Source organism: Diceros bicornis, chromosome 35 (genome assembly GCF_020826845.1).
Source record: "Diceros bicornis minor isolate mBicDic1 chromosome 35, mDicBic1.mat.cur, whole genome shotgun sequence".
Taxonomy (NCBI): domain Eukaryota; kingdom Metazoa; phylum Chordata; class Mammalia; order Perissodactyla; family Rhinocerotidae; genus Diceros; species Diceros bicornis.
Window position 1 is genome coordinate 32,484,377 of NC_080774.1, and position 24,992 is coordinate 32,509,368.

General features: G+C 49.2%; 2 protein-coding genes across 2 annotated transcripts in view; both read right to left on the bottom strand.

The window, feature by feature from the left end:
- Positions 1-23,031, bottom strand: part of GNB1L (G protein subunit beta 1 like) — a 61,184-nt gene extending 38,153 nt beyond the window's left edge. Inside the window, exon 1 of the mRNA XM_058532167.1 lies at positions 22,951-23,031. The gene's annotated coding sequence lies outside the window, so the exon portion shown is untranslated. The remainder of the gene's footprint in view (positions 1-22,950) is intronic.
- RTL10 (retrotransposon Gag like 10) lies at positions 16,028-23,033 on the bottom strand. The gene is given in 5 exon segments (XM_058532165.1): positions 16,028-19,927; positions 19,929-20,311; positions 20,313-20,650; positions 20,653-21,143; positions 22,951-23,033. Coding segments are annotated over 4 exon segments (1,188 nt in total). The 5' UTR covers positions 20,990-21,143; positions 22,951-23,033; the 3' UTR covers positions 16,028-19,797.
- Between the last annotated feature and the right edge of the window lie 1,959 nt (positions 23,034-24,992).

Genomic DNA, 24,992 nt, shown 5'->3' on the forward strand with positions numbered 1-24,992 from the left:
GCTTAGGGCCCTCCTGAGGCGGGTAATCTCCTGGGAGCACCCCATAAGGATAAGACCCCACAGGGTTACATGCTCAGTGTTAGACTGAACTGGAACTAAACCTGCACCCAGACGTGCCAAAATAATGCCAGCTCTCGAGTTAGCCCTAATTCCCACCTCCTTGGGAGCTCCCCAAAACTTCAGTCTGTGAACATCTCCTCAGCAAGAGCCCACCTTCCAGGCAGGCCTCAATGAATTCACAGATAAAACCCTACCAAATGCAGGCTCGTAGCCAAAACTCATAACAACAAACAAGGAAACAAGACACCAGGAGGGAGAGCCATCACAAACAATAGGAAGCAGACGCAAGGAGGAGACAGCCATCTGCACACCAGGAACCAGTTCTCACCAGACACCAGATCTGCTGGTGCCTGGATCTTGGACTTCCGGCCTCCAGAACTGTGAGAAATAAATGTCTGTTGTTCAAAAAAGAAAGAAACAAAAGGAAGCAGAACTAGACCCCCAGAGCAAGGCATCCAGGTATATAAAATAAGGATGCTTAATGGTTCTAAAGAAATTAACAGAGGGAGCCGAAACTACAAGTAGAGAGCGAGAGACTATAAAAGTCACCACTCAGATCTAGAAAAGGGCCCAACCAGTGAAATGTTGTTGGGGAACAGGAGATTTGCATTGTGCCAAGGCATTACTCTACAGATTATTTACTAATCACACAAGGAAGAGGTACCTGTACAGTGGAGATATCTGGCTGTCACCACCTTCACCATCTGAGGGAAGCTGGCACCACCAACAGTAAACAAACTGGCATCACTTATCTCCTGAGGTGATGCAAGAAGACAGTGCCATCCTTGTACATCCACGCCCACAACATGCAGGGAACCATCAGACACATCCAGAGCTTGGGACACGGGACAAGACAACTAGCTCGGACTTATCACAAAGGTCAAGGTCAAGAGAAACAAGAGCCAAAGCCAGGGCCACTCTTCTAAATTAAGAGACTCACACAGGCATCAGGACCACATGCAGTGTGTGAACCTGATTAGATCCTGCATCAGAAAACAGGGGCTGTAAAGGGCATTTTTGGGACAATTGGGGAAATCTGAATATGGACTACAAACAATATGGAATTACTGTTAATTTTGGGGGGGAAGCATAATGGTATTTTTTGTAGAAGAATGTCCATATTCCTAGGCTACAGTATTTTAGGGGTGAAAGGTCATGATGTCTGCAAGCTGTTTTCAAATGTTTCAGAAAAAGACATATTCTCTCAATCTACATCCATCTACATATAAGTATGTAGGCAGAGATGTAAAGCAAATGTGGCAGAACGCCAACAACTGGTGAACATAGCGAAGGGTACACAGGTGTGCATGACACTACACTTGCACCTCTCCTGTAAGTGTAACAATATGAAAGCTGCTCCAGGAGGGGGAGGAACACAACCCACACTGGACTCACTACAATACACTGTATCAATACAATAAAAAAGCAAACACCAGAAAGAAAAATCAGCAAAAGGCTTGAACAGACATTTCACAAGAAACATACATGTCCAATCAACATATGAAAGATGTTTATCCTAATTAATAATCTTGGAAATTCCTGTCAAAACCACAATGTGCTATAATTACTCTCCTAGCAGTCTAGTGAGAAATTAAACAGTCTGTCAAACGTTGACAAAGACGTGGGACAACTGGACCCCCCAACCCTGCTGGGGGAGCAGAAATGGAAACAATCACTTTGGAAAACAGTCTGCGACTATCTTGCACACCTTATGACCCAGCAACCCCACTCTTAAATAGACACCCTAAAGAAACTCGCACAGTGATTTGTACAAGAATGTCCATAGCAGGATTATGCATAATAACAAAACTAGAAACAACCCAAATGGCCATCAACTGCAGAATGGGATAAATTTGGTATATTCATACAATAGAATACTCCACAAAACTGAAAGTGAATTAACCCCAGTCTCATATGGATGAAGCTCAAAGCCATAATTCTCATCAAGAGACATTAAAGAAATCAAAAATGAGGTTGCAGACAGGGAGAAAATATTCACAACACACATATCTGTAAGGACTCATACTCAGAATATATAAATCAATATGAAAAGAAAGTTAAAGTGACTTCAAAAGGCTAAAATTAGAGACAGACAAAGGTCTATCAGGCAAAGGAAAACAATAAGAAAGCAGGAGTTGAAATACTGATATCATACAAAGTTGAACTCTAGCCAAAAAGCATTAGATTTGACAAAGCCAGATACTTTCTAATATTAAAAGCTCCAATTCACAATAAGTATATAACAGTGATGAATATCTATGTACTAAATAACAGAAACACCATCTTTATAAAGCAGAAACTATAGGAGATGCAAGGAGTCACAGGAAAAAACTCACTAATAGAGAATGTGATATACTACTTTTAGTCTAAGTCAGATCAGTGACAATAATAAGCAAAGAGATAGAAGACTCAACAAAGTAAATATTATGGATCTATACGGAACTTTACATTCTGATAACAGAGACTACAGCTTCTCAAGTGCACATGGAACATGTATAAAAATTAATGATATATTGGGTCACATAGAAAACATCAGTAAGTTTCATAAAGAAGAAATATTATAAACATATAATATTCTATGATCACAGTGCAATTAAACCAGAAAATAAACAAATAAAACCAAAAAGATCCTCCCAACCAAAAATTAAAAACCATCTATTAAACAACTTTTATTTTTTTATTTTTATAATTTTTATTTTATTTATTTTTCCCCCCAAAGCCCCAGTAGGTAGTTGTATGTCATAGCTGCACATCCTTCTAGTTGCTGTATGTGGGACATGGCCTCAGCATGGCCGGAGAAGCAGGGTGTCGGTGCGCGCCTGGGATCCAAACCCGGGCCGCCAGCAGCGGAGCACGCACACCTAACCGCTAAGCCACAGGGCCGGCCCTATTAAACAACTTTTAGATGAAAGAGGAAACACTTAAACCACAAATTTCAAAAAATGACCAGGAAAACACTACATAACAGAATTCATGAGATATATTTCAAGTTTTGATCAGAAGACAAGTAGAAACCAGTATCACATATAAATATCATATAAAAACAGTAAATAAAATATTAGTAAACAGAATACAACATCAAATCAAGAAAATAATACATGACAACTAAGTGGAATTTATCCTAGGAATGCAAGATTGGTTCAATTAGGAAATCCATTAATGTCATACACTATATTAATAGATCTATGGAGAAGAATCATATAATTATCTCCACAGATGCTGAGAAAGCCTTTGACAACATTCAATACCCATTTCTCATTAAAACACTTAAGCAAACAGAAACTGATAGGTTTCTTAAAAACGACTAAAATAGGCACAGACACATCCTCCTTACTTCTACAGCCAACATGTTATGTGTGAAGAAATATTGGAGGTATTTCCACTAAGATCAGAATATCCATTGTCTACACTACTATTCAACAATGTACTGGAGGTTTAAGCCAATGCAGTTAGACAAGAAAAATCAATTAGAGGCATATGAATTGGAAAAGATGTTAAACTATCTTCCAGATGATATGATGGTGTACATGAAATTCCTAGAACAGATTCAAACACTGAAAAAGAACTTCAGTATGGTAGCAGGAAATAAAACTAACAAAGAGAACTCAACAGTTTCCATATACAAAAACAATAATCCATTAGAGAAAAGCCCATTTACAACAGCAACTAAGAAGATAAAATACCTAATAAATTTTTGTATGTCAAAAGAGATAAAAATCTAGTATCTTTAAAAAATATAAAACTCTTCAAAATTAAGAAAGACTAAAGACCAAATAGAAAAATGGGCAAAAGATATGAATAGACAATTCATTAAAAATATGAAAGTGACTTCAAACATATGAAAAGATGCTTATCCTGACTCATGGAGAAACGTGAATTGAAACTACACTGAGGGCTTCCAGTTCTGGCCAGGATGAAGTAAGCTAACTGCAGTCTCTCTCTCTGGCTGATTGCAACTAAAAACTCCAGACAGAGTATAAAAAGCAATTACCTGAGAACTCTGAAAAGTGAACAATAGCAGACAGATTTTGGAAGCAAGCAAAAGCTTGGAGAAATGACCTGTATGGCAATGATTTCCTGTTTTTATTTTTGTCTTGGGGCATTGTCTTGAGGGTAGGCCCAGGTTTCATAGTTGCAAAGCAGCGGTGGCTAAAACTTGGCTAGAAACACCTAATTTCTAGATGGTGGTACACAGAAAAAGTCTAAAGAATGTCAGAGGAAATCCCTGATGGTTTTTTCTCTTCTCTATTGGCACTGCCCCAAGAATGGGCCCTAGACATGGAGCTGTGTGGAAGAAGTAACAGAGAAACCTCCGTCTTTCTGGCCAGAGGAACCAAGGAAAGGGGACTCTGCAGGATGCAGTGTGTGTGTGTGTGTGTGTGTGTGAGAAAGAGAATTACAGAGAAGAGAGAGCTAAAGAAAAAGGTCCCTTAATTCTGTGAATGAACCCACAAAAGCCCCAGGCTCATGCGTGAGTTGTATATGCATGGCACAGTGCCAAAGCAATACCAGCTTTACGAACTGGACTAAGAGCTAAACCACTGCCCTGAGTGACTGATGTGTGGGGCAGACCCAAAGCAGCATATCAAAAGCTTTGAAAATTGAAATGAAATTGAAACTATAGCCCACAGAGGGCGAGACAGAACTTGTGATGCAACTCTAACTGGGCTGACTACCTGCTAACACGAAACTCAACATTCTCTGGAAGACTCAACATAATACTCCAAGATATGTCTAGGATACAATACAAAATTATTCAACACACCAAGTACCAGGAAATGAGACCAATTCTCAAGGGAAAAGACAACTTACAGATGCCAACCTCATGATGATTCAGATGTTGGAAATATCAGATAAAGATGTTAAAAGAGTTTTTATAATTATGCTCCATGAGGCAAAGGTAAACACACGTGAAATGAATTGAAGGAAAGTTCTTAGGAGAGAAACAGAAATTAAAAAAAAAAAAAAAGGAAATTCCAAAACAGAATAATACAATATTGGAAACAAAAAAAATTCTTTTGGGCCAGCCTGGTGGCATAGTGGTTAAGTTTGCATGCTTCGCTTCAGCGGCCTGAGGTTCGCAGGTTCGGATCCCGGGCACAGACCTACATACCGCTCATCAAGCCATGCTGTGGAGGTGTCCCACATACAAAATAGAGGAAGACTGGCACAGATGTTAACTCAGGGACAATCTTCTTCACTCAAAAAAAAAAAAATTCAATAATGGAATGGGAGACGACAAAGAAAAGAGTCAATGAACATGAAGACAGATCAACAGAAATTATCCAATACAAAATCAGAAAGAAAAGGGGCTGGCCTGATGGCATAGTGGTTAAGTTCGGAAACTCCGCTTTGGCGGTCCGGGGCTCGCAGGTTCCGATCCCGGGCGCAGACCTATACACCGCTCATCAAGCCATGCTGAGGCAGCTGTCTCACATATAGAGTAGAGGAAGATGGGCACAATGTTAGCCCAGGGCCAATCTTCCTCAGCAAAAAGAGAAGGATTGGCAACAGATGTTAGCTCAAGGCTAATTTTCCTCACCAAAAAAAAAAAAAATCAGAAAGAAAAAAGATTGAAATAAATGATTAGAGCATCAAAGACGTGTGAAATAATAGTAAAAGGTCTAACATTCACGTCATTGAAGTCTGAGAAGGAGAAGAGAAAGAGATGGAGTAGGAAAATTACTTGAATAAATAATGCCTGAAATTTCACACATTTGGGAGAAGCCAAAAATTTACAGATTCAAGAACCCAACAAATCATAAGCAGGCTAAACTCAAGGAAAACGACACTCACATCATAATCAAACTGCTGAGGGGCCGGCCCGTGGCTTAGCGGTTAAGTGCGCACACTCCACAACTGGTGGCTCGGGTTCGGATCCCGGGTGCACACTGACCCACTGCTTGTTGGGCCATGCTGAGGCTGCGTCCCATATACAGCAACTAGCAGGATGTGCAACTATAACATACAACTATCTACTGGACTATCTACTGGGGCTTTGGGGAGAAAAAGGGAAAAAAACAAAGGAGGAGGATTGGCGATAGATGTTAGCTCAGGGCCGGTCTTCCTCAGCCAAAAGAGGAGGATTGCAGGGGTGATCTTCCTCTCACACACACACACACAAAACTGCTGAAAAATAACAATAGAGAAAAAAATCTTGACAGTAATGACATATTATAAACAGGGAAATAACTTGAATGAGTGTGGATTTCTCATCAGAAACTATGGAGGCCAGAAGACAGTGGAACATTTCTAAAGTACTGAAAGAAAAGAACTCTATATCCAGCAAATTACCCTTGGGAAATGAAGGCAAAATAAAGATATTCTCAGATGAAGGAAAACCAAGAGAATTTCTTGCTAGTAGATGTGCTCTAAAATAAATATTAAAGGAGGTTCTAGAGCTCAAAAGAAATGATTATCACAAAGAAATGTGGAACTTCAAGAAAGGAGAGGAAGAGAAATGGTAAATATCTGGGTAAATATAAAAGACAAATCTTCACCTCTTAAGTGAACAAGTGTATTGTTAAAATTATGGTATTCAATATAACAGCTGTAACACGAAGGTGGGAGGGTAAGGGGACCTATATGGTTGTAAGACTTCTGTATTTTACTTGAAATTAAAAAATAGTAACTCTAGAGCCAGCCCTGATGGCCTAGTGGTTAATGTTCGGCGCTCTCACCACTTCGGGGGCCTGGGTTTGTTTCCCAGTTGTGGAACCACACCATGCATCTGTCAGTAGCCATGCTGTGGTGGCAGCTCACACAGAAGAAATAAAAGGACTTACAACTAGGACATGCAACCATGCACTGGGAATTTGGTGAGGAAAAAAAAAAAAGAGTAAGATTGGCAACAGATGTTAGCTCAGGACAAATCCTTCCCTGCGGGGGGGGGGGGACGGGGACCCATTAACTCTAAGATGACTGTGAAAGGTTAAGTATGTACAATGTAATCCCTACAGCAACCATTAAAAACATAATATATAATACAAAGAGATATAGCCAAAAAGCCAATAGAAAAATTTAAACAGAGTATTTGAAAATATCCAAATAATCCAGAAGAAGGCAGGAAAGAGGAGACAGAGGAATAAAAAAATCAGAGAAGAAAAAGAGAAAACAACAAAACAGTAGATAGACCTAAATAGAACCATATCAATGATTACAATAAACATAAATGCTTTCAACATGTTAATCATAAGACCCAACAATTATAAGCTATTAAAAAAAAAGACCCAACTATAAGCTATCCAGAAGAAACCCACTTTAAATATAAAAACTTAGATAGATTAAAAGTAAAAAGATGAAAGAGCTATACTTTACAAATAATAAAAGAAAACTAGAATGAATATAGTAATGTTAGACAAATTAGACCTAAGAACAAGGACTATTATCAGGGATAAGAAGGATACATAATGATAAAAGGCATCAATTCATAAAGAAGATATAAAAGTCCTAAATAGGTATTCAGCTAACAACAGAACTATAAAATGCATGAAGGAAAAACTGATGGAACTGAGAGCAGAAATAGACAAATATGTAATTATAGCTGGTGACTTAAGCTCCTCCTGAGTAACTGACTGAACAAGTGGCCAGAGAGTCATACAGAAGACCTGACTAATACTATCTACCTACTTCACCTGGCTGACATTAAGAGAACACTCCGCCCAACAGAAAAACACATTCTTCTCAACTACGCATGGAACATTCATCAAGATAGACCACATCCTGGGTCATAAAATAAACCTTAAAAAAATGCAGAAGAAACAAAAGCATACAAAGTATGTTCTCTAACCTTATGGAACTAACTTGGAAATCAATAACAGAAAGATAATTGGAAAATCTCCAAATATTTGGAAAATAAACAACACACTTTTAAGTAATAAATGAGTCAAAGAAGAAGTCTCAAGAGAAATTAGAAAATATTTTTAACTGAATAAAAATGAAAAACAAAATATCAAAACTTGTAGGATGCAGCTAAAGCAGCATATAGAGGAAAATTTATAGCATTAAATGCCTACATTAGAAAAGAAGAAAAGTCTCAAATCAATGACCTAGCTTCCACCTTAAGAAACTAGAAAAAGAGGAGCAAAATAAGCCCAAAGTGGGCCAAAGGAAGGAAATAATAAGGTTAGAGCAGAAATAAATGAAATAGAGACTAAACAGTAGAGAAAAACCAACAAAACCAGAAATTAGTTCTGTAAAAAGATCAATAAAATTGATAAATTTCTAGCTAGACTGACAACAAAAAAAGAGAGAAGAAACAACCTATGAAAATGAAAAAAGGATTATCACTACAGACACCACAAACATTAAAGGATGAGAAGGAAATACTATAAACAACTCAATGCACATAAAGTTGACATCTTAGATGAAATGTAACTGAAGACCACAGACTATTAGAATGGCCAAAATAAAGAAGGAAAAAACCTGACAAAACCAAGTGCTGATAGGAACGTGAGGCAACTAGAATTCTCACACATCGTTGGTGAGAATGCAAGGACTCTCGAAAACGGCTGGGCAGCTTCTTATACGATGAAATATACACATATCATATTGCCCAGCAATCATACCCCTAGATATTTATTCTAGAGAAATGAAAACTTACGTGCAAACAAAAGCCTGTACATGAATGCTTAGAGCAGTTCTATTCAGATCACCCAAAATGGAAAATCACCCAAATGAGCATCCAAGAGTGAATGGGATACTCTTGAGCAATAAAAGAGAACAAACACTGGAAAAATGCAATAACGTGGATCAAGCTCTAGAGAATTATGGTGAGTAAAATGCTACATACTGTATGAATGTATTTATATGACATTCGGGAAAAGGCAACATGAGGGAGGGAGCACTGATGGGCAGTGCAGGGGTTAGGGGTGGGCAGCGTCTGACTACAAGGGGCAGCAGGAGGAAGGTTCTGAGGTCATACGGCAGCTGCTGTATCCGGATTTGGCAGTGCTGGTATGGACACGTGTTAAGACTCACAGTAAGTACATTTCATAATAATCATAATCATATTAATAATAGACGTTCATACTGATGTGAAGAAATAAATAAGTGGAGAGTAGACAAATCTCCCATGCAGAATAATTCCCAATAACTTATGTAGATACCCCGCGCGCGAGGAGGTAGACAGAACTCCCACTCCTATGGGTATATGGACTGCACACAGTGACTTCCTTCCTAAGAGGACAGGCCGGGAAAAAAAGTAACTTGACAGCGGAGACCAGACAACCACTACCTCAGCCAGACGATCAAGGTCAACATAACAGTGACGTCATGCAGATAGCACGTACCCTTGACACAGTGTATGAGATGGCACTTCATCTTTGAGGCCTTGCTCCCAGAAACCCACAACCTCAGTCTAATCATGAGAAAAACATGTGACGAATTCCAGCTGATGGGGCATTCTAGAAAGGACCTGACCAGCACTCCTCAAAACTGTCAAGGCCATAAAAACAAGGAAAGTCCACAAAAGTGTCACAGCGCAGAGGAGACTAAAGAGACATGACGACTAAGTGTAACGTGGTGTTCTGGATGGGACCCCGGAGCAGAGAAAGGACACTAGGTAAAAACTCAAGAAATGCAAATAGGTATGGACTTGAGTCAGCAACAATGTATCAATATTGGTTCACTGCTATGACCTCTAAAACATGCTAATGTAAGATGCCAATGACAAGGGACATAATACGTTACCACTAACGTATTATGAAAACCCAGTTTCCTGTTTAGATTTTTCTGGCTTTGGAGGCAATTTCTAATTCTACTTAAAACGACTTTAAACAGATTTAATACCAATTTTTAAGTACTTCTCCCATTTAAAATAATTCACCCTCCTATTTTTGCCCTAATATAAATAGATTTAAATTCATCAGTAGTGCCCCCAATACTGGGTAGTCAGTATTCAGTTAAGCAAATTAGCTGGTGACTTTTCTTTTCCTTTCTTTTTTTTTTTGGTGAAGATTGGCCCTGAGCTAACATTTGTGCCAGTCTTCCTCTTTTTGCTTGAGGAAGATTGTCCCTGAGCTAACATCTGTGCCAGTCTTCCTCTATTTTGTATGTGGGACGCCACCTCAGCATGGCTTGATGAGCAGTGTGTAGGTCTGCGCCCAGGATCCGAACCTGTGAACCCCGGACTGCCGAAATGGAGCATGTGAACTTAACCACTACACCACCAGGCTGGCCCCAGCTGGTGACTTTTCTCATCTTCATCATCATCGTTACTTCCAGAAGTAGAGCAGCGTGCCAGGAAAAGGAAGAATGCTGACCTAACCACACTGCTCTCCACAGCCTCCTCCATCAACTCATTTTCTCTCTAAAGTTAGCACAGCCACTCCAGCAGGAAGATTCTGAATTGGCTGGTCACCCAGGCCACAGGAACAGAGACCCACTCCCTCTGCACCTCCCAGGCTACACCTGGAACTGGACAGATGCTTTGGACAGGACCATCCTGAACGAGGCCTCGTTCCCCCCCGCCCCGGCCGCCCCTCGCCTTCCTGATCAGGACAGACCACAGCAAGGCCCAGAATCCCAGAACTGGCCCCTCAAAGCCACATCATATGCACAGCAGCCTGGGCAGTCCAAGCCAGCTCGCTGGGACACTTCTGGCTTCACACCAGGAAATGGAGGTCTGACCCTGCCCCCCATCATCTTTAAAAGGCAGGGAGATCCAAGGAGTCAGCAGGTGCACCTACAACATCAGAAACCAGCCCGCAACATAGGACAGCCCTTCTCTAAATTGTCACCCTCTCAGTCACCAAGGCCCCTGAGGGTCAGTGTCCCTGTCATCCATGGCGTCATGGGCTCACTGCCCAAAACAGGGGGGAGGACAGCCCAGTGATCCTGCCATAAATAAGGCCAAGGACACAGGCACCTCCCAGAGAGGCCAGGCCTGCTCATGACAGTGGCGGAAGAGCTGTGTCCAGCTAAGCCAAGGGAAGCAACAAGCCCGCCGGACGGCAAATCCCTACACAACCACCTGCAGCTCACTGCCACAGAGCACAGACACATGGGGGCCAAGGAAAATATGCGCACCTCCCTGCTCGCAGTTCCCAGCACGGGCCCAGACCAGGAAGGGCCTGGGCAGGGTGGACTGGCCTGACACCAGCCCACCCTTGCCCACAGCAGCCCCCTCCCCTGCCCCGAGCGCAGGAGGCAGGTTTGCCAGGGGTAACTTAAACTTCACAAAGAAACTATTTCTGGAACAGGGCTCCATTTGGTGATTTGGAGTCAAAGGCGCACTTCATAGCTGCTTTCCAAACCCCAGGCACAGCCAGGCCTGTTCCCCTTTGAAGCCTCGGTGAGTGATTGAAGCGTCTACTTTCCGAGGGGCAGATAGCACCGGCGGGTAATCTGACTCTAAGCCCCAGGATAAAGGTAGTTTGTTTCCTCTCAGCCTGTCTGTCAACACCTCCTCAGTAATTAGCCCTAATTATTACTAAGGGCCAGCCTCCCATTCGGTTATTAAATCAGAAATAGCATCGTGGCCGGGAATCTGTCAACGCCCGACTGGCGACCTTGGCTTCATTGAATCCTCTGTCAGTATAGTGGCTTCAAAGATGCAGATCGCGGGGAGGGGTTCCAGGGATGAAGCGTGGCCAGCCCCACCCCAGAGGAGGGAAGACAGTACCACAAGCAGCCCTGCATACGGCAGGCTCAGAATCCCCTGGGAAGGCAGGAGCCAGCACCGGCCCTGAACCCACTTCCCCAGGGCAGTGAGTGCACACCCCAATCACAGCCATTTCCAACCCCCAGGTGACTGATGTAATTGTGGAGGGGGTGGTGAGAAGGCACATCCCCCAACAGCCCTTCTCCCTGGAGGACCAGAGGCCAGTCCCAGCAGAGGCAGGCTGTGGCCTCTGTCACCACTGACCGAGCTCGGCCGGAGGCTTGCGAGGCCCTGTGCTGGCTGTTTTGTGAGTGCACAGGGAAAACCCCCGAGCCAGCGGCCGGGAGCCTCCTCTGAGCCTCGTGGAGAGCCTGGGCGCCCCTTGGAGCAGGGTACCTCCCTTCGAGCCGGCGAGCCTGCGAAGCAGAACTTAGGACGGCCGCAGACACAGGTTTCTCCTGAAGGCCCTGGGGGAAGGACAGCCACCCACCTCTGTCCTTGGCCTCCCAGCTCCTCAGAACGGGAAGCTGCCCCTCCAGCAAGAAGCACTGCCTCAGGCAGGAGCGCGCACTGACCTCACCTCCCTGGGGCAGTGTCCCAGGCCCCTTGGGGCTGGCTGCCAGTGCTTCCTATGAAGCTCCCAGGCTTCTCCGAAGGCCGAGGCCCCACGGTGGCTCCTGGCCTGCAGTGAGCTGGGCAGCGCCCCACACAGTACCTGGATGTTCACCCCACCAGGTCTGGGAGCGCCTCTTCCGGACAGGCCCCACTGTGTTTGGGGGAGAGAGCAACAGAGGCCAAGTTGCAGCCAAGTCCCCAGGACCAGACTCCTCTGCTGGAGTCAAGGCCCAAGTGGTGTGACGGGTGTCCAGGCAGAAGTGAGCACAGCCATGCCACCAGCCCACCACGGCCTGTTCTCCTCCCCCGCTGCACCACAGCCAAGTCCCTGCTGGGTGCTCCACCAACCTTTCTCAAGCTGGCAGGGCCAGGCTGGGGCAGCAAGAGTGAGTCTTGTGGAGACAAAGGCACCTCGCAGCTGGAGTGCATGAGGTGTGAACGGCCAGTCTGCCCTATAGCCAGCAGAGCTTCTTGCAGCTATTTGGCTGATGGTGCGAGTCACAGACTTCTCCCTAGGACTGGGGGACAGGCCACCCTTGCCAGGGTGAGGGGCCGCTGGGCTGCAGGGGCAGGCAGGATGGGCGAGCACAGCCTTTCCATCAACAGGTGTCTCAAGCTGCAGCTGAGGATGTCCATCACCCCCAGGAGCGGGTCCAAGGAGCCCAGTGAGATGGCAGGAAGGAAGCTCAACTCAGGGGCGTTTTTTTTGAGCCAGCCTGCCCCCAGGCACTTTCAGGCAGGGCTGGGAACCTGGCCAGTGAACGGAGAAGCTCGCTGTTTCACAGAAGTGTGACCATTCCTGTGCCCCAGTACTGGCCTCTGGGGCCCACTTTTGCCAGGAGGCCTGGCTCACAACGGTCAGTGCCCAACGCTGATGACAACGCTCGCCTAGGGCGCGGACCAGGGGCTGATCTCTGAGGGCTGGTGCCTGGCCTGAGGGTTGGGGATGCACCCAGGCAGCTCTGCCGCCTTCCAGGCACGTGTGAGGCAGAAATTCTCTCCAGTTTACAGGTGGCAAGGTGAGACCTGGAGAAGTTCAGTGACTTGCTGGGGATGTGGGGACGACGACAGGGACCAGGAGGCCGCGGTGGGCACTGGGGAGTGTGCACCTGGAGCAGGCCGGAGCACAGGGCCAGAACTGCCCCGGCCCTGCGTTACCCTTCCAGTTGCACCCTGATTTTCAGGGGAGGAACACAGGGTCTCGGGGGTGGGAGGCTGCTGTGCCCTAGGGGATGGAACACTGGACCAGGTGCCTGGCCACCCCCCCACCTCCTGGATACCCCACCCAGCAGACCCTTAGAGGCCACCCACCTCCCTACCTGTGGCCTTTAGAAAGCCTTGCCTATAGCGCGAAAGCGTCAAGGTGAACAAAGCTATGCACTCGGAGCCTCATGGAACACGAGATGCGGCACTCCCAGTGGCCGGCAGGCTTCCCTGCGTTGACCGCACAGCACCTGCACTTCAGCCATAAAGAATGGCCACCCAAGCTGGCCCTGACAGCCTAGTGGGTAAAGTTCAGCACTCTCACTGCTTTGGCAGCCTGGGTTCATTTCCCAGTTGTGGAACCACACCACCCGCCAATCAGCTCCCATGCTGTGGCGGCAGCTCACATAGAAGAACTAGAAGGACTTACAACTAGGAGATTGGCAACAGATATTAGCTCAGGGTGAATCTTCCCCAGCAAAAAAAAAAAAAAGAAGGGCCACCCGTGTGGCAGAGTGTGGGCTCACTCCCTGACCGTGGGCCCAGGCCCTGCACTGCTCAGACACACAGGTGGACAGCAGCCCAGGGATGTCCCTCTCCACCATCTGGTGGCTCCACCAATGGGGAGACAGAAGCACCTAGCAAGTAGATAAACCCACCACCCACAGGCCCCAGCCCTGGCTGTGTGCCCCAGGGCCAGCAGAGAAGGAACAGGCTGCTGAGGGCACTCTGTAGGCCAGGGGCTCCTCCCAGGCCCACCCTGGAGGCCCGTAGAACAGGGATCATGTCACCCACCTACAGACGAGGACACCAAAACACAAGAAGAAACAAGGCGACTCAGGGCTCCTGCTGTCTGGGGAGTGTGCTCAGCCAGGCAGCCCACGGACACAGGCCCCCCAGGGGGAGGAGCTGGGTGACAGGCATGCCCTGGTCCACTATGCCACCCTGTCCACTTCTGTGCGTGACAAAATGTGTTTTATTAATTTTTTTGTGTGAGGAAGATCAGCCCTGAGCTAACATCTGCCAATCATCCTCTCTTTGCTGAGGAAGACTGGCCCTGGGCTAACATCCACACCCATCTTCGTCCATTTTATATGGGACGCCACCACAGCATGGCTTGACAAGCAGTGCATAGGTGCACGCCCGGGATCCGAACCGGCGAACCCCGGGCCGCCGCATCAGAGCGTGTGCACTTAACCACTTGCGCCACCAGGCCGGCCCCTAAAATGTGTTTTAAAAACTAGCAAAAATGAATTGAAGGGGGGTGGGATTTGCCTACCAGATAATAAAGACTCACTATTAAGCTAGATAATGAGTGTGGAGAGACCAGACCAGAGGCTGGCGAGTAGGAAGGGCGGCACCAGGGCAGGCACAGCCAGTGTGGCATCCAGGACCTGATGCTGGCAGTCACGTGCCCTAAGGAAAAAGGTGAGACGGGGTCCTGTTGGTCAGGATGGAACAGGTCACGCTGCGGAAAACACAAGCCCCCAACTTGGCAGCTTCACACAATGAACATTCCCTCCCCGTGCCTGTGACATGCCCTGCGCAAGTGGGCTCTCTGATGATGACAGCAGACCCTTCCCTATACCACACAGTCAAGGTTATGAGGGGATTCAAGACTCAATGTAAAAGGCAAAACACTAAAACTTGGGAACACAGGGTCATGTCTTTGTCCCCTCCAGTAGGGGAAGATTTAAGAAGAGTCTTGCATGCAGAACCGGGCACTTCCTGCTCCAGGGGCCTGGAGGGGCTCTATGCACAGGCACTTGATGCCACACAGAAGGCCACTCGTGACAGCACTGCCCAAAACTGCAAAAATAAAAAAGAAATCATCTTGTGTGATATTATGTGCTAAATTGTGTCCCCCCCTCAAATTTATATGTTCGAGCTCTCAGAATGTGACTCTATTTGGACATAGGGCCTTTAAAGGGGTGATTAAGGTTAAATGAGGTCATATGGGTAGGCTCTAACCCAATCTGACTAGAGTCCATATAAGAGATTAGGACACAGACAAGCACAAAGGGACAACCATGAGAGGACACAGTGAGAAGATGGCCATCTACAAGCCAAGGACGCCTCAGAAGAAACCAATCCTGTGGACACCTTGATCTTGGACTTTCAGCCTCCAGAACTGTGAGAAACTACAATTCCATTGTCCAAGCCATGCAACCCCAGCAAATTCACTCCGGAATCGTCCCACAGGAATTGACTCAGGCCCACCCCCCACTTCCTCGATGGCTGTACTGTAGTGTCCCGTTGAGTGGATGCTCGGTCTTCTCAACGCTGAGTGCCCCACCCCACAGGAGGACTAGACGCTCTCGTCCCTTGGAACTCTGGTGTGGCTCGGTGGCTTCCTTTGGTCATGAGAACAGAAGGGGAGTGACACGTATCACTGGTGGATCACTGTGGTCTTTCCCATCTCTGTGGTCATGGAGAATTCCTGACATTCCAGTGCAACTCCTGTGGGCACAGGCCCCTGAGGGACTGCAGTAGGCAGAGGGTACCCTGACTGATCCGTGAGGACGAGTGGCTGAGATGTTGGTTTTTGTTACTGCACCACAGTCGGGCTCATCCTGACTGATACAGTGGGGTAACAGCTCTGCTGACCTTGCTCCTTACCCCTGGACCTTTGGGCTGTTGCCAGTTTTTCTGTTAATAATGCAGCGCCACCCACGAGGCAGTCATTAGGGCTCAGGCCACTCCATGCCTGTGACCTCATTTAACTCTCCCATGGCCATGAGGACAAACTTCTAACAGCTCAGAGAAGTCAGATGACACCAGGATGCACAGCTTTCAAGCGGAGGAGGCGAGGTGTGACCAAGCTCAAGTCCATGCTCTGAAGCCCACACCTTGGAACGAGCAGCAACCATCTGAACTTAGGCAAGGGGTCAGCGCCTGCTGCCTACAAACGCCGTGGGTGACTCGTAACACCTGATGCTCAACCAGTAGCAGGAGAAAGCTTATTTCTCCACGCCTTCAGCCAATCTGGGCAGCTAAAACTTTTCAAGTCCTGGAATCACAGGCAGAAAAAAAAATCCACCCACACTTCCTTGTAATGCTTTTGTTATTTTTTAATGTTGAACCCTTTAATCCATCTAGAGTACAGACTGGTATAAAGAGTGAGGTAGGTATTCAGTTTTACTATTTTTCAGATGGCTAACCAGCTGTCCCAACTCCTTTTACTGAATAATCCATCTTACTCTACTAATTTGAAACACCACCTTTAGCATAAACTAAATCCCTATATTTATTTGGCTCTATATCAAAATTCTCTACTCTCCTCTGTTCATCCGTCCACACCAATTTCCAAGTACGCTCATTACTGCCAGCTTTATAAAATGTTGACATTAACCTCAATACTTCCAGTGTCAGAACTTTCCTTGGAGACAGGTACTTTAAAAACTCTGCTATAGTGCCCACAGCATCTGATCTTTAGGAAATAAAGTCTCCGGGTATTTCCAAGGGAAGTGAAGGACAGACTCGACGGCCTAGAAGTTAGGCCCCAGCACCTCAGCTTGTCCCTGTGCACATCTGGCACACCCTGCCAGACCACCCTGCCAGACCGCTCCCAGGAGCACCCTCCTCTGTGCCGTCCACCTGTGTGCGGAGAGCCGGGAGTAACAAATGACCCAAGGGCCCTCCTCTGACAGCACGTGGCAGGGCCCCTTCTCCTGGCCCTCTGTTCCTTCTCCTCCAGCCTGGGAAAGCAGCTAGGTCGTCGCATAGACCTGAAGGCAGGGTACAGCGCCAGCAGGAGATGAAGCTGTCACTCTGCACAACACCGTAGGCTCTGCCTGTCTGGAAGGCCAAGCCAGAGCCCTCCCATCCTCTCCTGATCCCATCCATGCAAATAGGCATGAAAGGGCAACTTTGCCATTGCCACTGAGGCCCAGCCCTCCTTCCCCTTCCTTCATGATAAGAGCCCAACCACAATAGGACCCATTTTCCAAATTAAAAAACAGGTCATCTGGTCTCTCCCCAAATCCCCACAGGCCTGCCCTGCTCAGCTGGCCCTCGGAAGAGGTATGCCACACTACACTCCAAGCCTGCAGGAGCTGTCTGGGCCCGAGGGAGAAAAGGACCCAGTAGGACAAGGGGTTGGAAGGGAAGACAGGAACCTTGAGCTGCAGGAATTACTCCAGGTCCACTAAATGGAGAGGGGAAAGGCAGCCTGTGCCGAGGCCAGCAACACAGTGAGGGTGTCGACTGGGCCACCCATCTCAGAGAGCAGCTCTAGGTTCTACAGCCAGAGCTGTCTCGTCAGCTCAAATGAGGGCCCTTCTGATATTGCCAACGATACCAGACCCACCAGGCCAGGCCACAGCCGACTAGGGAAGGGGCAGTCCAACCTGAGCCTGCAGGAGGGCCCAGACTTGAGCAATAGCACAAAGGAGCAATAGTGCGACCCCGCACAGAAGCACTGGGGCTGGGCTAGGACATCCGAGGATAGCCCACATCTGATCAGAATCAAGACTGCACACTGATTTCATTTGTCGGCTTGCTTGTTTTGCTTTTGGGGTCATATTAGCTTCCCACCTATTTCCAAGATTTGCAACTGTTCTACTGGTAAGGTAAAATGTGTACCTTGAAATAACTCACCCACAAAACCATCTGAACCCAGAGACTTCTAAAGTGATAGTTACTAAATTAAATTATCCTAACAATGTCTATTTTCCTTAAAATTTTTTACCCATGTTTGCTTATTAGTTTTTCCTTAAAAAAAAAAATAGTTTTAGGAACTTATTACATTTCTCACTTTTTCTTCCTACTTTCTAGGAAGATGTTGTTTTGTTCCCACACTTATAAAACCGAAAGGGGCTTGAAGTTCTTGCCTAATGGCCCCTCTGAGTAGGTGCACTGTGCCCATCCTGCGTCACACTTGGCTTGAGGGAGCTTTGAGCTCAGCTCTCATTATTAGAAAACCCATCATTGTGCAGAACAGGTCTTTCTTCATTCCAATCCTCTAGCCCGAGGCCTCACAGCTCTGGTCTGCTGCCTGCTCCTCATGTCACCTCACCTCGGCTCTCTCGGAAGTAAACTCTCAAGGCCACCCTCCACCTGCCAAGCCTCCCACTCTCATCCATTCAGCCCAACTCCGTCAGCCAGACCCTTAGAGCCTCAAAGCCCTTACCAGAAACCACACCTCTGACGCTGACCTGAGTACTTGTGGCTGGGCCTAGCTCTTCCTGACAGCACCAGCACACTGATCCTGCCCACAGAACCAGGATGCTGCTTGTCTGCAGCCACCACAGCACAGGCTCAGGTGTGGATCCAACACACATTTAATGAGCACTGATTGTGCACCACGGACACAGAGCTACGAGAGAGCACCCTGCCCTAGAGGCTCACAGTCTACCCAGAGATATGAGTATTACAGGCTTTACAGTATTGGGTTTAAATGCTGAATCAGCAATATGCAAGAGTGAGAGGGGAGGCAGGGACTGCTAAAGAGCAGCAAGTAGGAGGGCAGCAGGGCAAAGGCACTGAGATGTAAAAATTCATGCCAACTTCTGAAGAAAACCAGGTGTGGCTAGATGTTACCATACAGAGCAGAAAATGCCTGGAACGGAGCTGAGACCAGCAAGAGGACTGCACCCCACCTTCCTGCACCTAAGCCTCCCCAGCCAGCCAGGGCTGCTGGGGGACCCACAGGGAAGCACCTTTCTCTGCCAAGACACCATCCTACTCATACCAAACACTGCAGGTGGCCACGTCCTCCATGCAGCCTTCCTTAAATTCCAGGACAGAGGTCACAGAAAACAGAGATGGGACGGGGGCCAAAGCAGAGACACCATCTAGGGACCAGATCCAAACAGGGCTGGCATGGCAGACCTAGTCCAGTCCCAGCCAGCACTGAAGGGGCGTTTTTGAGTGTGGGTGGTGTTTTACAAAGATGGTACAAATACCTGATGGGGACTATCTACAGAACCCTATCCAACTAGTAGGAACAGGCCCAGTGAGACGGTACTCCCCAGGGAGGTGTGGGCATGCAGCTGAGAGCCCAGCAGGAAACAACCTTTGGGCCACTGGGGGAGTCAGAGGATGAAGGGCACAGAGCAGAAGCCGAAGTTCTGCTGTCGTGGTGGGGACAGTGCATGGGGAGAGAGGACGAGGGGCTGTGCGTACTTGGATAGGGCACAGCCCAACAAGTGCACCTTGTGCCCAGCAACGGGGCGGTTGGACATGGCAACACCTCATGTGCTATGTCTAGAGTCATCCGGTAACGCCACTCTGTCCTGCCAGGGGGGCTGTGGGGCTCCTTGGCTACACAAGCCATTTCATCACAAGGGGCTCTGCTGCACCTGCCTGGGCCGTGTTCAGAATCCAGGGCTGCAGGATGGAGAGCAGGAGAAAATGGGTTCTCCTAGGGTCTCCACTGCTCCCCGTAGGGTACCAAAAGTTGCCTCCTGGTCTCCCTCTGCCTCAGAAACCTCCTCCTCTGTCTTCTGGATCCCCTGGGTGAGCTGGATCTGATTTCTGGGCAGGGGGACTAGCAGATTCTAAAAGTACAGGGACAGGTTTGGGGGCCATCTCCTCCGGCTGGGAGGAGGCTGGCCCCACAGGACCAGGATCCATGCTGCACACAGAACCGGACAAGGCAGGGGACTCTGTGGACCCAGGGCTTCTCTCCTTGGCCAGCCGTTGCTCAGGTAAAGCAATCCTGGATGGAGAGTTGGAATTAGAAATAGCCGGGGTGGCCAGAGTGGCTGGGACAGGTCTGGGGGGAGTGCCCATGTTGAGTGCCAGGGACTCTGAGAACCTGGCTAAGCACTTCCTCACCACAGGCAGCTGCAGGGCCACTGGTGACTGGCTTGAGGCTAGGGGCAGGGGGGCAGGGAACTGCAGCATGGTACTCAGCGAAGTTGTTCGGGTCTTGAAAAACTTCCTCGAGATCCTGGCAAAAGAGCTCATAATCGTCAGGCAGGGGCAGGTCCCCGTCGAGGTAGGGGGCTGCCCATGCCCGGGCTCGGCCCGTCAGGCGCCCAAGGATCTCGCAGACAGGGCTGAGGTTGTCCTGGTAGTGCTCGAAGCGGAAGGACATATAATCCCCCAGCTGGGCCAAAAAGTGGTCCAGCAACCATGGGGAGCCATCTAAGGTGCCCGGGTCCGAGCCTGGCACCCAGTGGAAGTCCACCCTGAGGGGCCATGGGCCAGGCATGCGCACAGCTGGGAACCCCTTTCTGTGGGCTTACCGCCAAGAGCACCACTCACTGTGCTCTCCCGCTCCATAGTCATGCGCACACACACGGGGTCCCCACAACAGGGCCGCTCAATCCAGGGATCCACTAGGGGGGTGTAAGTGACCCCAGGAGAGGCCTGGTCCACCTGCTGCCAAGGGTGCACACTGACGTAATTGGCTGCTGCCTGGATGGGATTGCGAGGACCCTGCCGACGGTGCTGGCCACGAGGCATGCTGGGAGCAGAGGGAGCTGCCGCGCCAACTACAAGAAGGAAGGGGAGAAAGGAGGAAGAGACGGCGCAAAGGGCGGGTGGGCAGAAACAACACATAAGATACAACAGGACAGAGATGGGCTGAAGAGGGGTGTGGCCAACCCCGGTGTTCCAGGCAAGTGCTGAGGGCCGGGGAGCTGACAGCTGCGGCCTCAGGAGAGCTGAGAAGAGGTGATGGGACTGTCAGTCGCAGGCCAGCATCCGAGGCAATCTGTCCAAAAACAAGGTGGGAAGAGCGGGAACTAGGCCCAACCATCACCACCAGGCTGGCAGGAGGAGGCAACAAGCCGGCAAATCCCTGGTTCCCCACTAAGAGCTCCGAGTGGAAGGAGGTCCAGGAGGCCAGCCTGGGAGGTTCAAGACGGCAGGCAAATGCCACCTGTGATGTCTCAAGGAAAAGGTGTGACGGCAGATGCTGTCAGTCTCAGGAGAAGGAAAGGGGGCCCGATGGGAACCCCCTGGACTTCCTTGGACAGCCTGGCTGTCAGGAAACTTCAGGAGGAGAATGACAGTAGCAACCTTCTAGGGAGTGCTCCACCTGTGCCGAGTACCTACCCCCTGATGCGGCTGGTACTCTTATCACCCCAAGGCAGAGTGGTGAGTGAAATCACTTGTCTGCAGCCACACACCAACCACTAAGTGGCCGAAGCAGCTGAACCCGGCTCTAGAGACCACACATTTAACCACTTCACCACACCGGTTATGAACTATACTTCACAATCTGCTGAGGAGGAGTCTCCTGGTTGCCCCAAACACTGTAACTGTTAAATACACAGACTGTGTCATAAGATTCTTTTAAAGCACAGCACCAGGAGCACGGTAGGTGCTACCTGCACAACTGACAGAAGCCTGGGGCCCCGCTATTCCACTCCAGCCTCCCCGCCAAGCTTTCCAGTCTCACCTCACCAGTCAGAGGGCAGCCTGCAGGCAATACCAGCCCCACCCCGAACACCACCTCCCTGCATCCCCGTCCGCCAACAGCCTCACATCTGACCCCCCAAGTTTAATCTCACTTGCTGTCTTCTCTCACCACCCCAAGGTCACTCCTGCAAAGGGCCTGGAAAGCAGTGGTCACCAACCCCGAGCAGCCTAAAGAGCCCTGAAGTGGAGAGGAGGCTGCAACCATCAGCAGATACAGTTCTCTTCCAGTACAAGGAGCCCTCTCCTGGGGCTCTCACACTCCACCTAGCCTGACTGGTGCCACCTTCCCAGTCTCTCCGCAAAGGGAGGTCCACTCATGGCCTCCACAGAACTTTCTCTGCTTCACTCCTCCTTGTGCAATTTTCCCAGTAACCCCTGCACACGTAACCCAATGCTACATCAGCTCACACTGAGGGGCACCACGGCCTGCACACACCCTCGTACACCAGTCCAGCCCCCTCACCAAGCTCTGAGAAAGTAATAACCATGAACACACCTCAGCTCCTACCAGCAATCTGAGGTTGCGGGTCAGGTTGCCGGCAAAGAGCACATTGCATGCCCAGAAACTAGTGTACTACGCAGGTCTCCGCCTTCCTTTCTCCCAGTCCCAACCGCCCACCTCCACTCAGAATGCTAGCTGTCACTCTGCCCATTCATCTTCAAGCCTCTGTGTCCCCTGCAGGCAAGGAGAAGGTTGCCCTGCGCCAACCACCCAGCCCTGCTTGGCCCTGAACCTCCCTAAGCCTGGTGTGACTCTCATCACTTTGATAACCTTGACCCTCCCATGCCTGTCAATCCGTTGGACGCTCCCGCTTCTCTCCCCACCCTGCCTGGCGCTGAGGAACTGGGGCCCTTCTCTTGGTCTGGACAGCTCCCCACGCGGCGCAGACGCATCGGCCTCCGCAAAACCTAAGGCAGCGCCTGGAACACGCGAGCGATCTCTGCTCCAGGGAGACCCGGGCCCCGGGAGTGGAAGAGCCTGCCCAAAGCTTCAAAGCGCGTGGAGGACAGCCCACTGTACCCCCTCCCACAGCCGGCATGCAGGGAACCGCGGGGAGACGCGCTCCCGGCCCCGCCGCGATAAGAAGCCGACCTACCTACGGCTCCGCGAGGCGCCCGCGAAGAAGGTCCAGGGATGTGCAGCCAGGCCGTGCGGACGGCTTCCCTCCGAGGGCGAGTCCCAGTGCCACCTAGAAAGTAGAGAACAAGACCGCCGCCGTGAGGCCAGAGGGCGCGACCCCCGGGGAGGGCGGGAGACCCCGATATGACTCCGGGCGGCCCGGCCCGCGGCGGGATCCAAGGCGGGGCTCCGAGCGCCTCTCCGCGGACAGGGAATCGGGAAGGGACGGAAGAGCGGGTCCCCGGCCGGCCGCCTGGATTCCTGCCGCCCACTGACCGTCCGGCCCAAGTCAGCAACACCCGCTTGGAGCAGCACGGCTCTCCGAAGCCGACCGCGTCGCGCAGCCACGCCCCCTGCGTGCGAGCGGCCGTCCCGTACGTCCCCACGCTGGCCTCCCAGCCGGACCGCGCCTGCGCCATGAGCAATGGCTCTGCGGCCGCGCAGGCGCTCCCAGGCCTTGCCAGCGCGGCGGCGGCGCGGCGGGTGATGGGAGTGCGCCCATGCCGGTGCCGAGCCAAGTGGTACCGGAGCAGGCGGGGCGCGTGCGCAGGCGCCGGGTGGCCGGGACGGGCGGCGTCCGGCGGGCAGGGGACGCGCTGGGACTGAGGAATGAAGAGCTGTCGGGCGGGATCGCCGCGCCCACCTGGCCCCGGCAGAGATGGAGAAACTGATGCCGCCACAGCCCGCGGTTATTGCATTCGAATCAGCTAGGCAGTGAGGGCTGCTCAGCGTCAGGAGAGATGCCGGGGGCAGAGGCATCAGGGAGAGTTTGGGCACAGAGGGGCTGCAGCGCTCACCGCAACGGCAGGCCCGTAAAGTGCCCCTTGCTGGAAACCGTTAGGGCCTGGTTCGACATACTGCAGCTGAGGAGCGAGAGAGCAGGGCAGGTTTGGCCGCCAGGGCCCTCCACCTGCGTGCCTAGTGGCTGGCAGGTGGGGCCTGTGGGTTTTCTCGTGATGGGTCAGTTTGTGCTACCCCACCCGAGGCTGGACCCAGAGAGGACAATGAGGGCAGGCTGCCGGGGTTGGTGTACCCAGTCAGCACCCGGAGACTTGGGAAGAGCAAGCGGAAGATGAGGTTGGGTGCTCCCAACCTCAACCAAGGCGAACACACACATGGCACACCAGCTCCCTTTCTGCCCTGGTCTAGTGACTCCTTTCATGAAATGATCTCTGAAATGTTATCTGCACCTACACCCAATCTCACTCTCTTTGATCTTTGAAACGCCAATCAAAGATCACATTGTACCTTCACTGGGTCTGTGGGGCTTTCAGTTGCCTGGGCCAAAAATAATAAAAGTGGCACCCAGCCAGGAAATGCCTCCTTGAAGTGTGAATGAAACTTGTATTTTTCGATTGTGTCTTTCCTAATTGACCTGATAATTTAAACTTCCTGCCTCAAAGGAGAGGAGGAGTTCCCCACAATTTGGTTTACCTCAGGCGCTAGGCAGCTCAGGCCAACTCAGGGCCAGTCAGCAAAGGGCAAGGCAGCACGCTGTGCAAAAGATTAATCCCTCTGAGCCAGGCCATCAGTAAAGGCCTTTTTTGGTCCAAATTGCTTTTTTTTCTTTCAGGTCATCTTCTATGTATGTATATTTTAAATTGTGGTAAAATATACGTGGTATATTTTAAAAATTTAAAAACTGTAGTAAAATATATACAAAAAATTATATAAAAATATATAATATAAAATTTACCATTTTAACCGTCTTTAGATGTACAATTCAGTGGCATTAAGTACATTCACGTTGTTATACAACCTTCGCCGCTATCCATCTCCAGCACTTTTTCATTACCCCAGAGACTGTCCCCGTTAAACACTAACTCCTTACCATCACCTGCCCCCCCCAGCCCCTGGTAAACTCTACTCTACTTTGTCTATATTAATTTGCCTCTTCTAGGCACCTCATGTAAATGGAATCATACATTATTTGTCATTTCACTTAGAATAATGTTTTAAAGTTTCATCCATGTTGTAGCATCAGAATTTTTGTTCTTTTTTAAGGCTGAATAATATTCC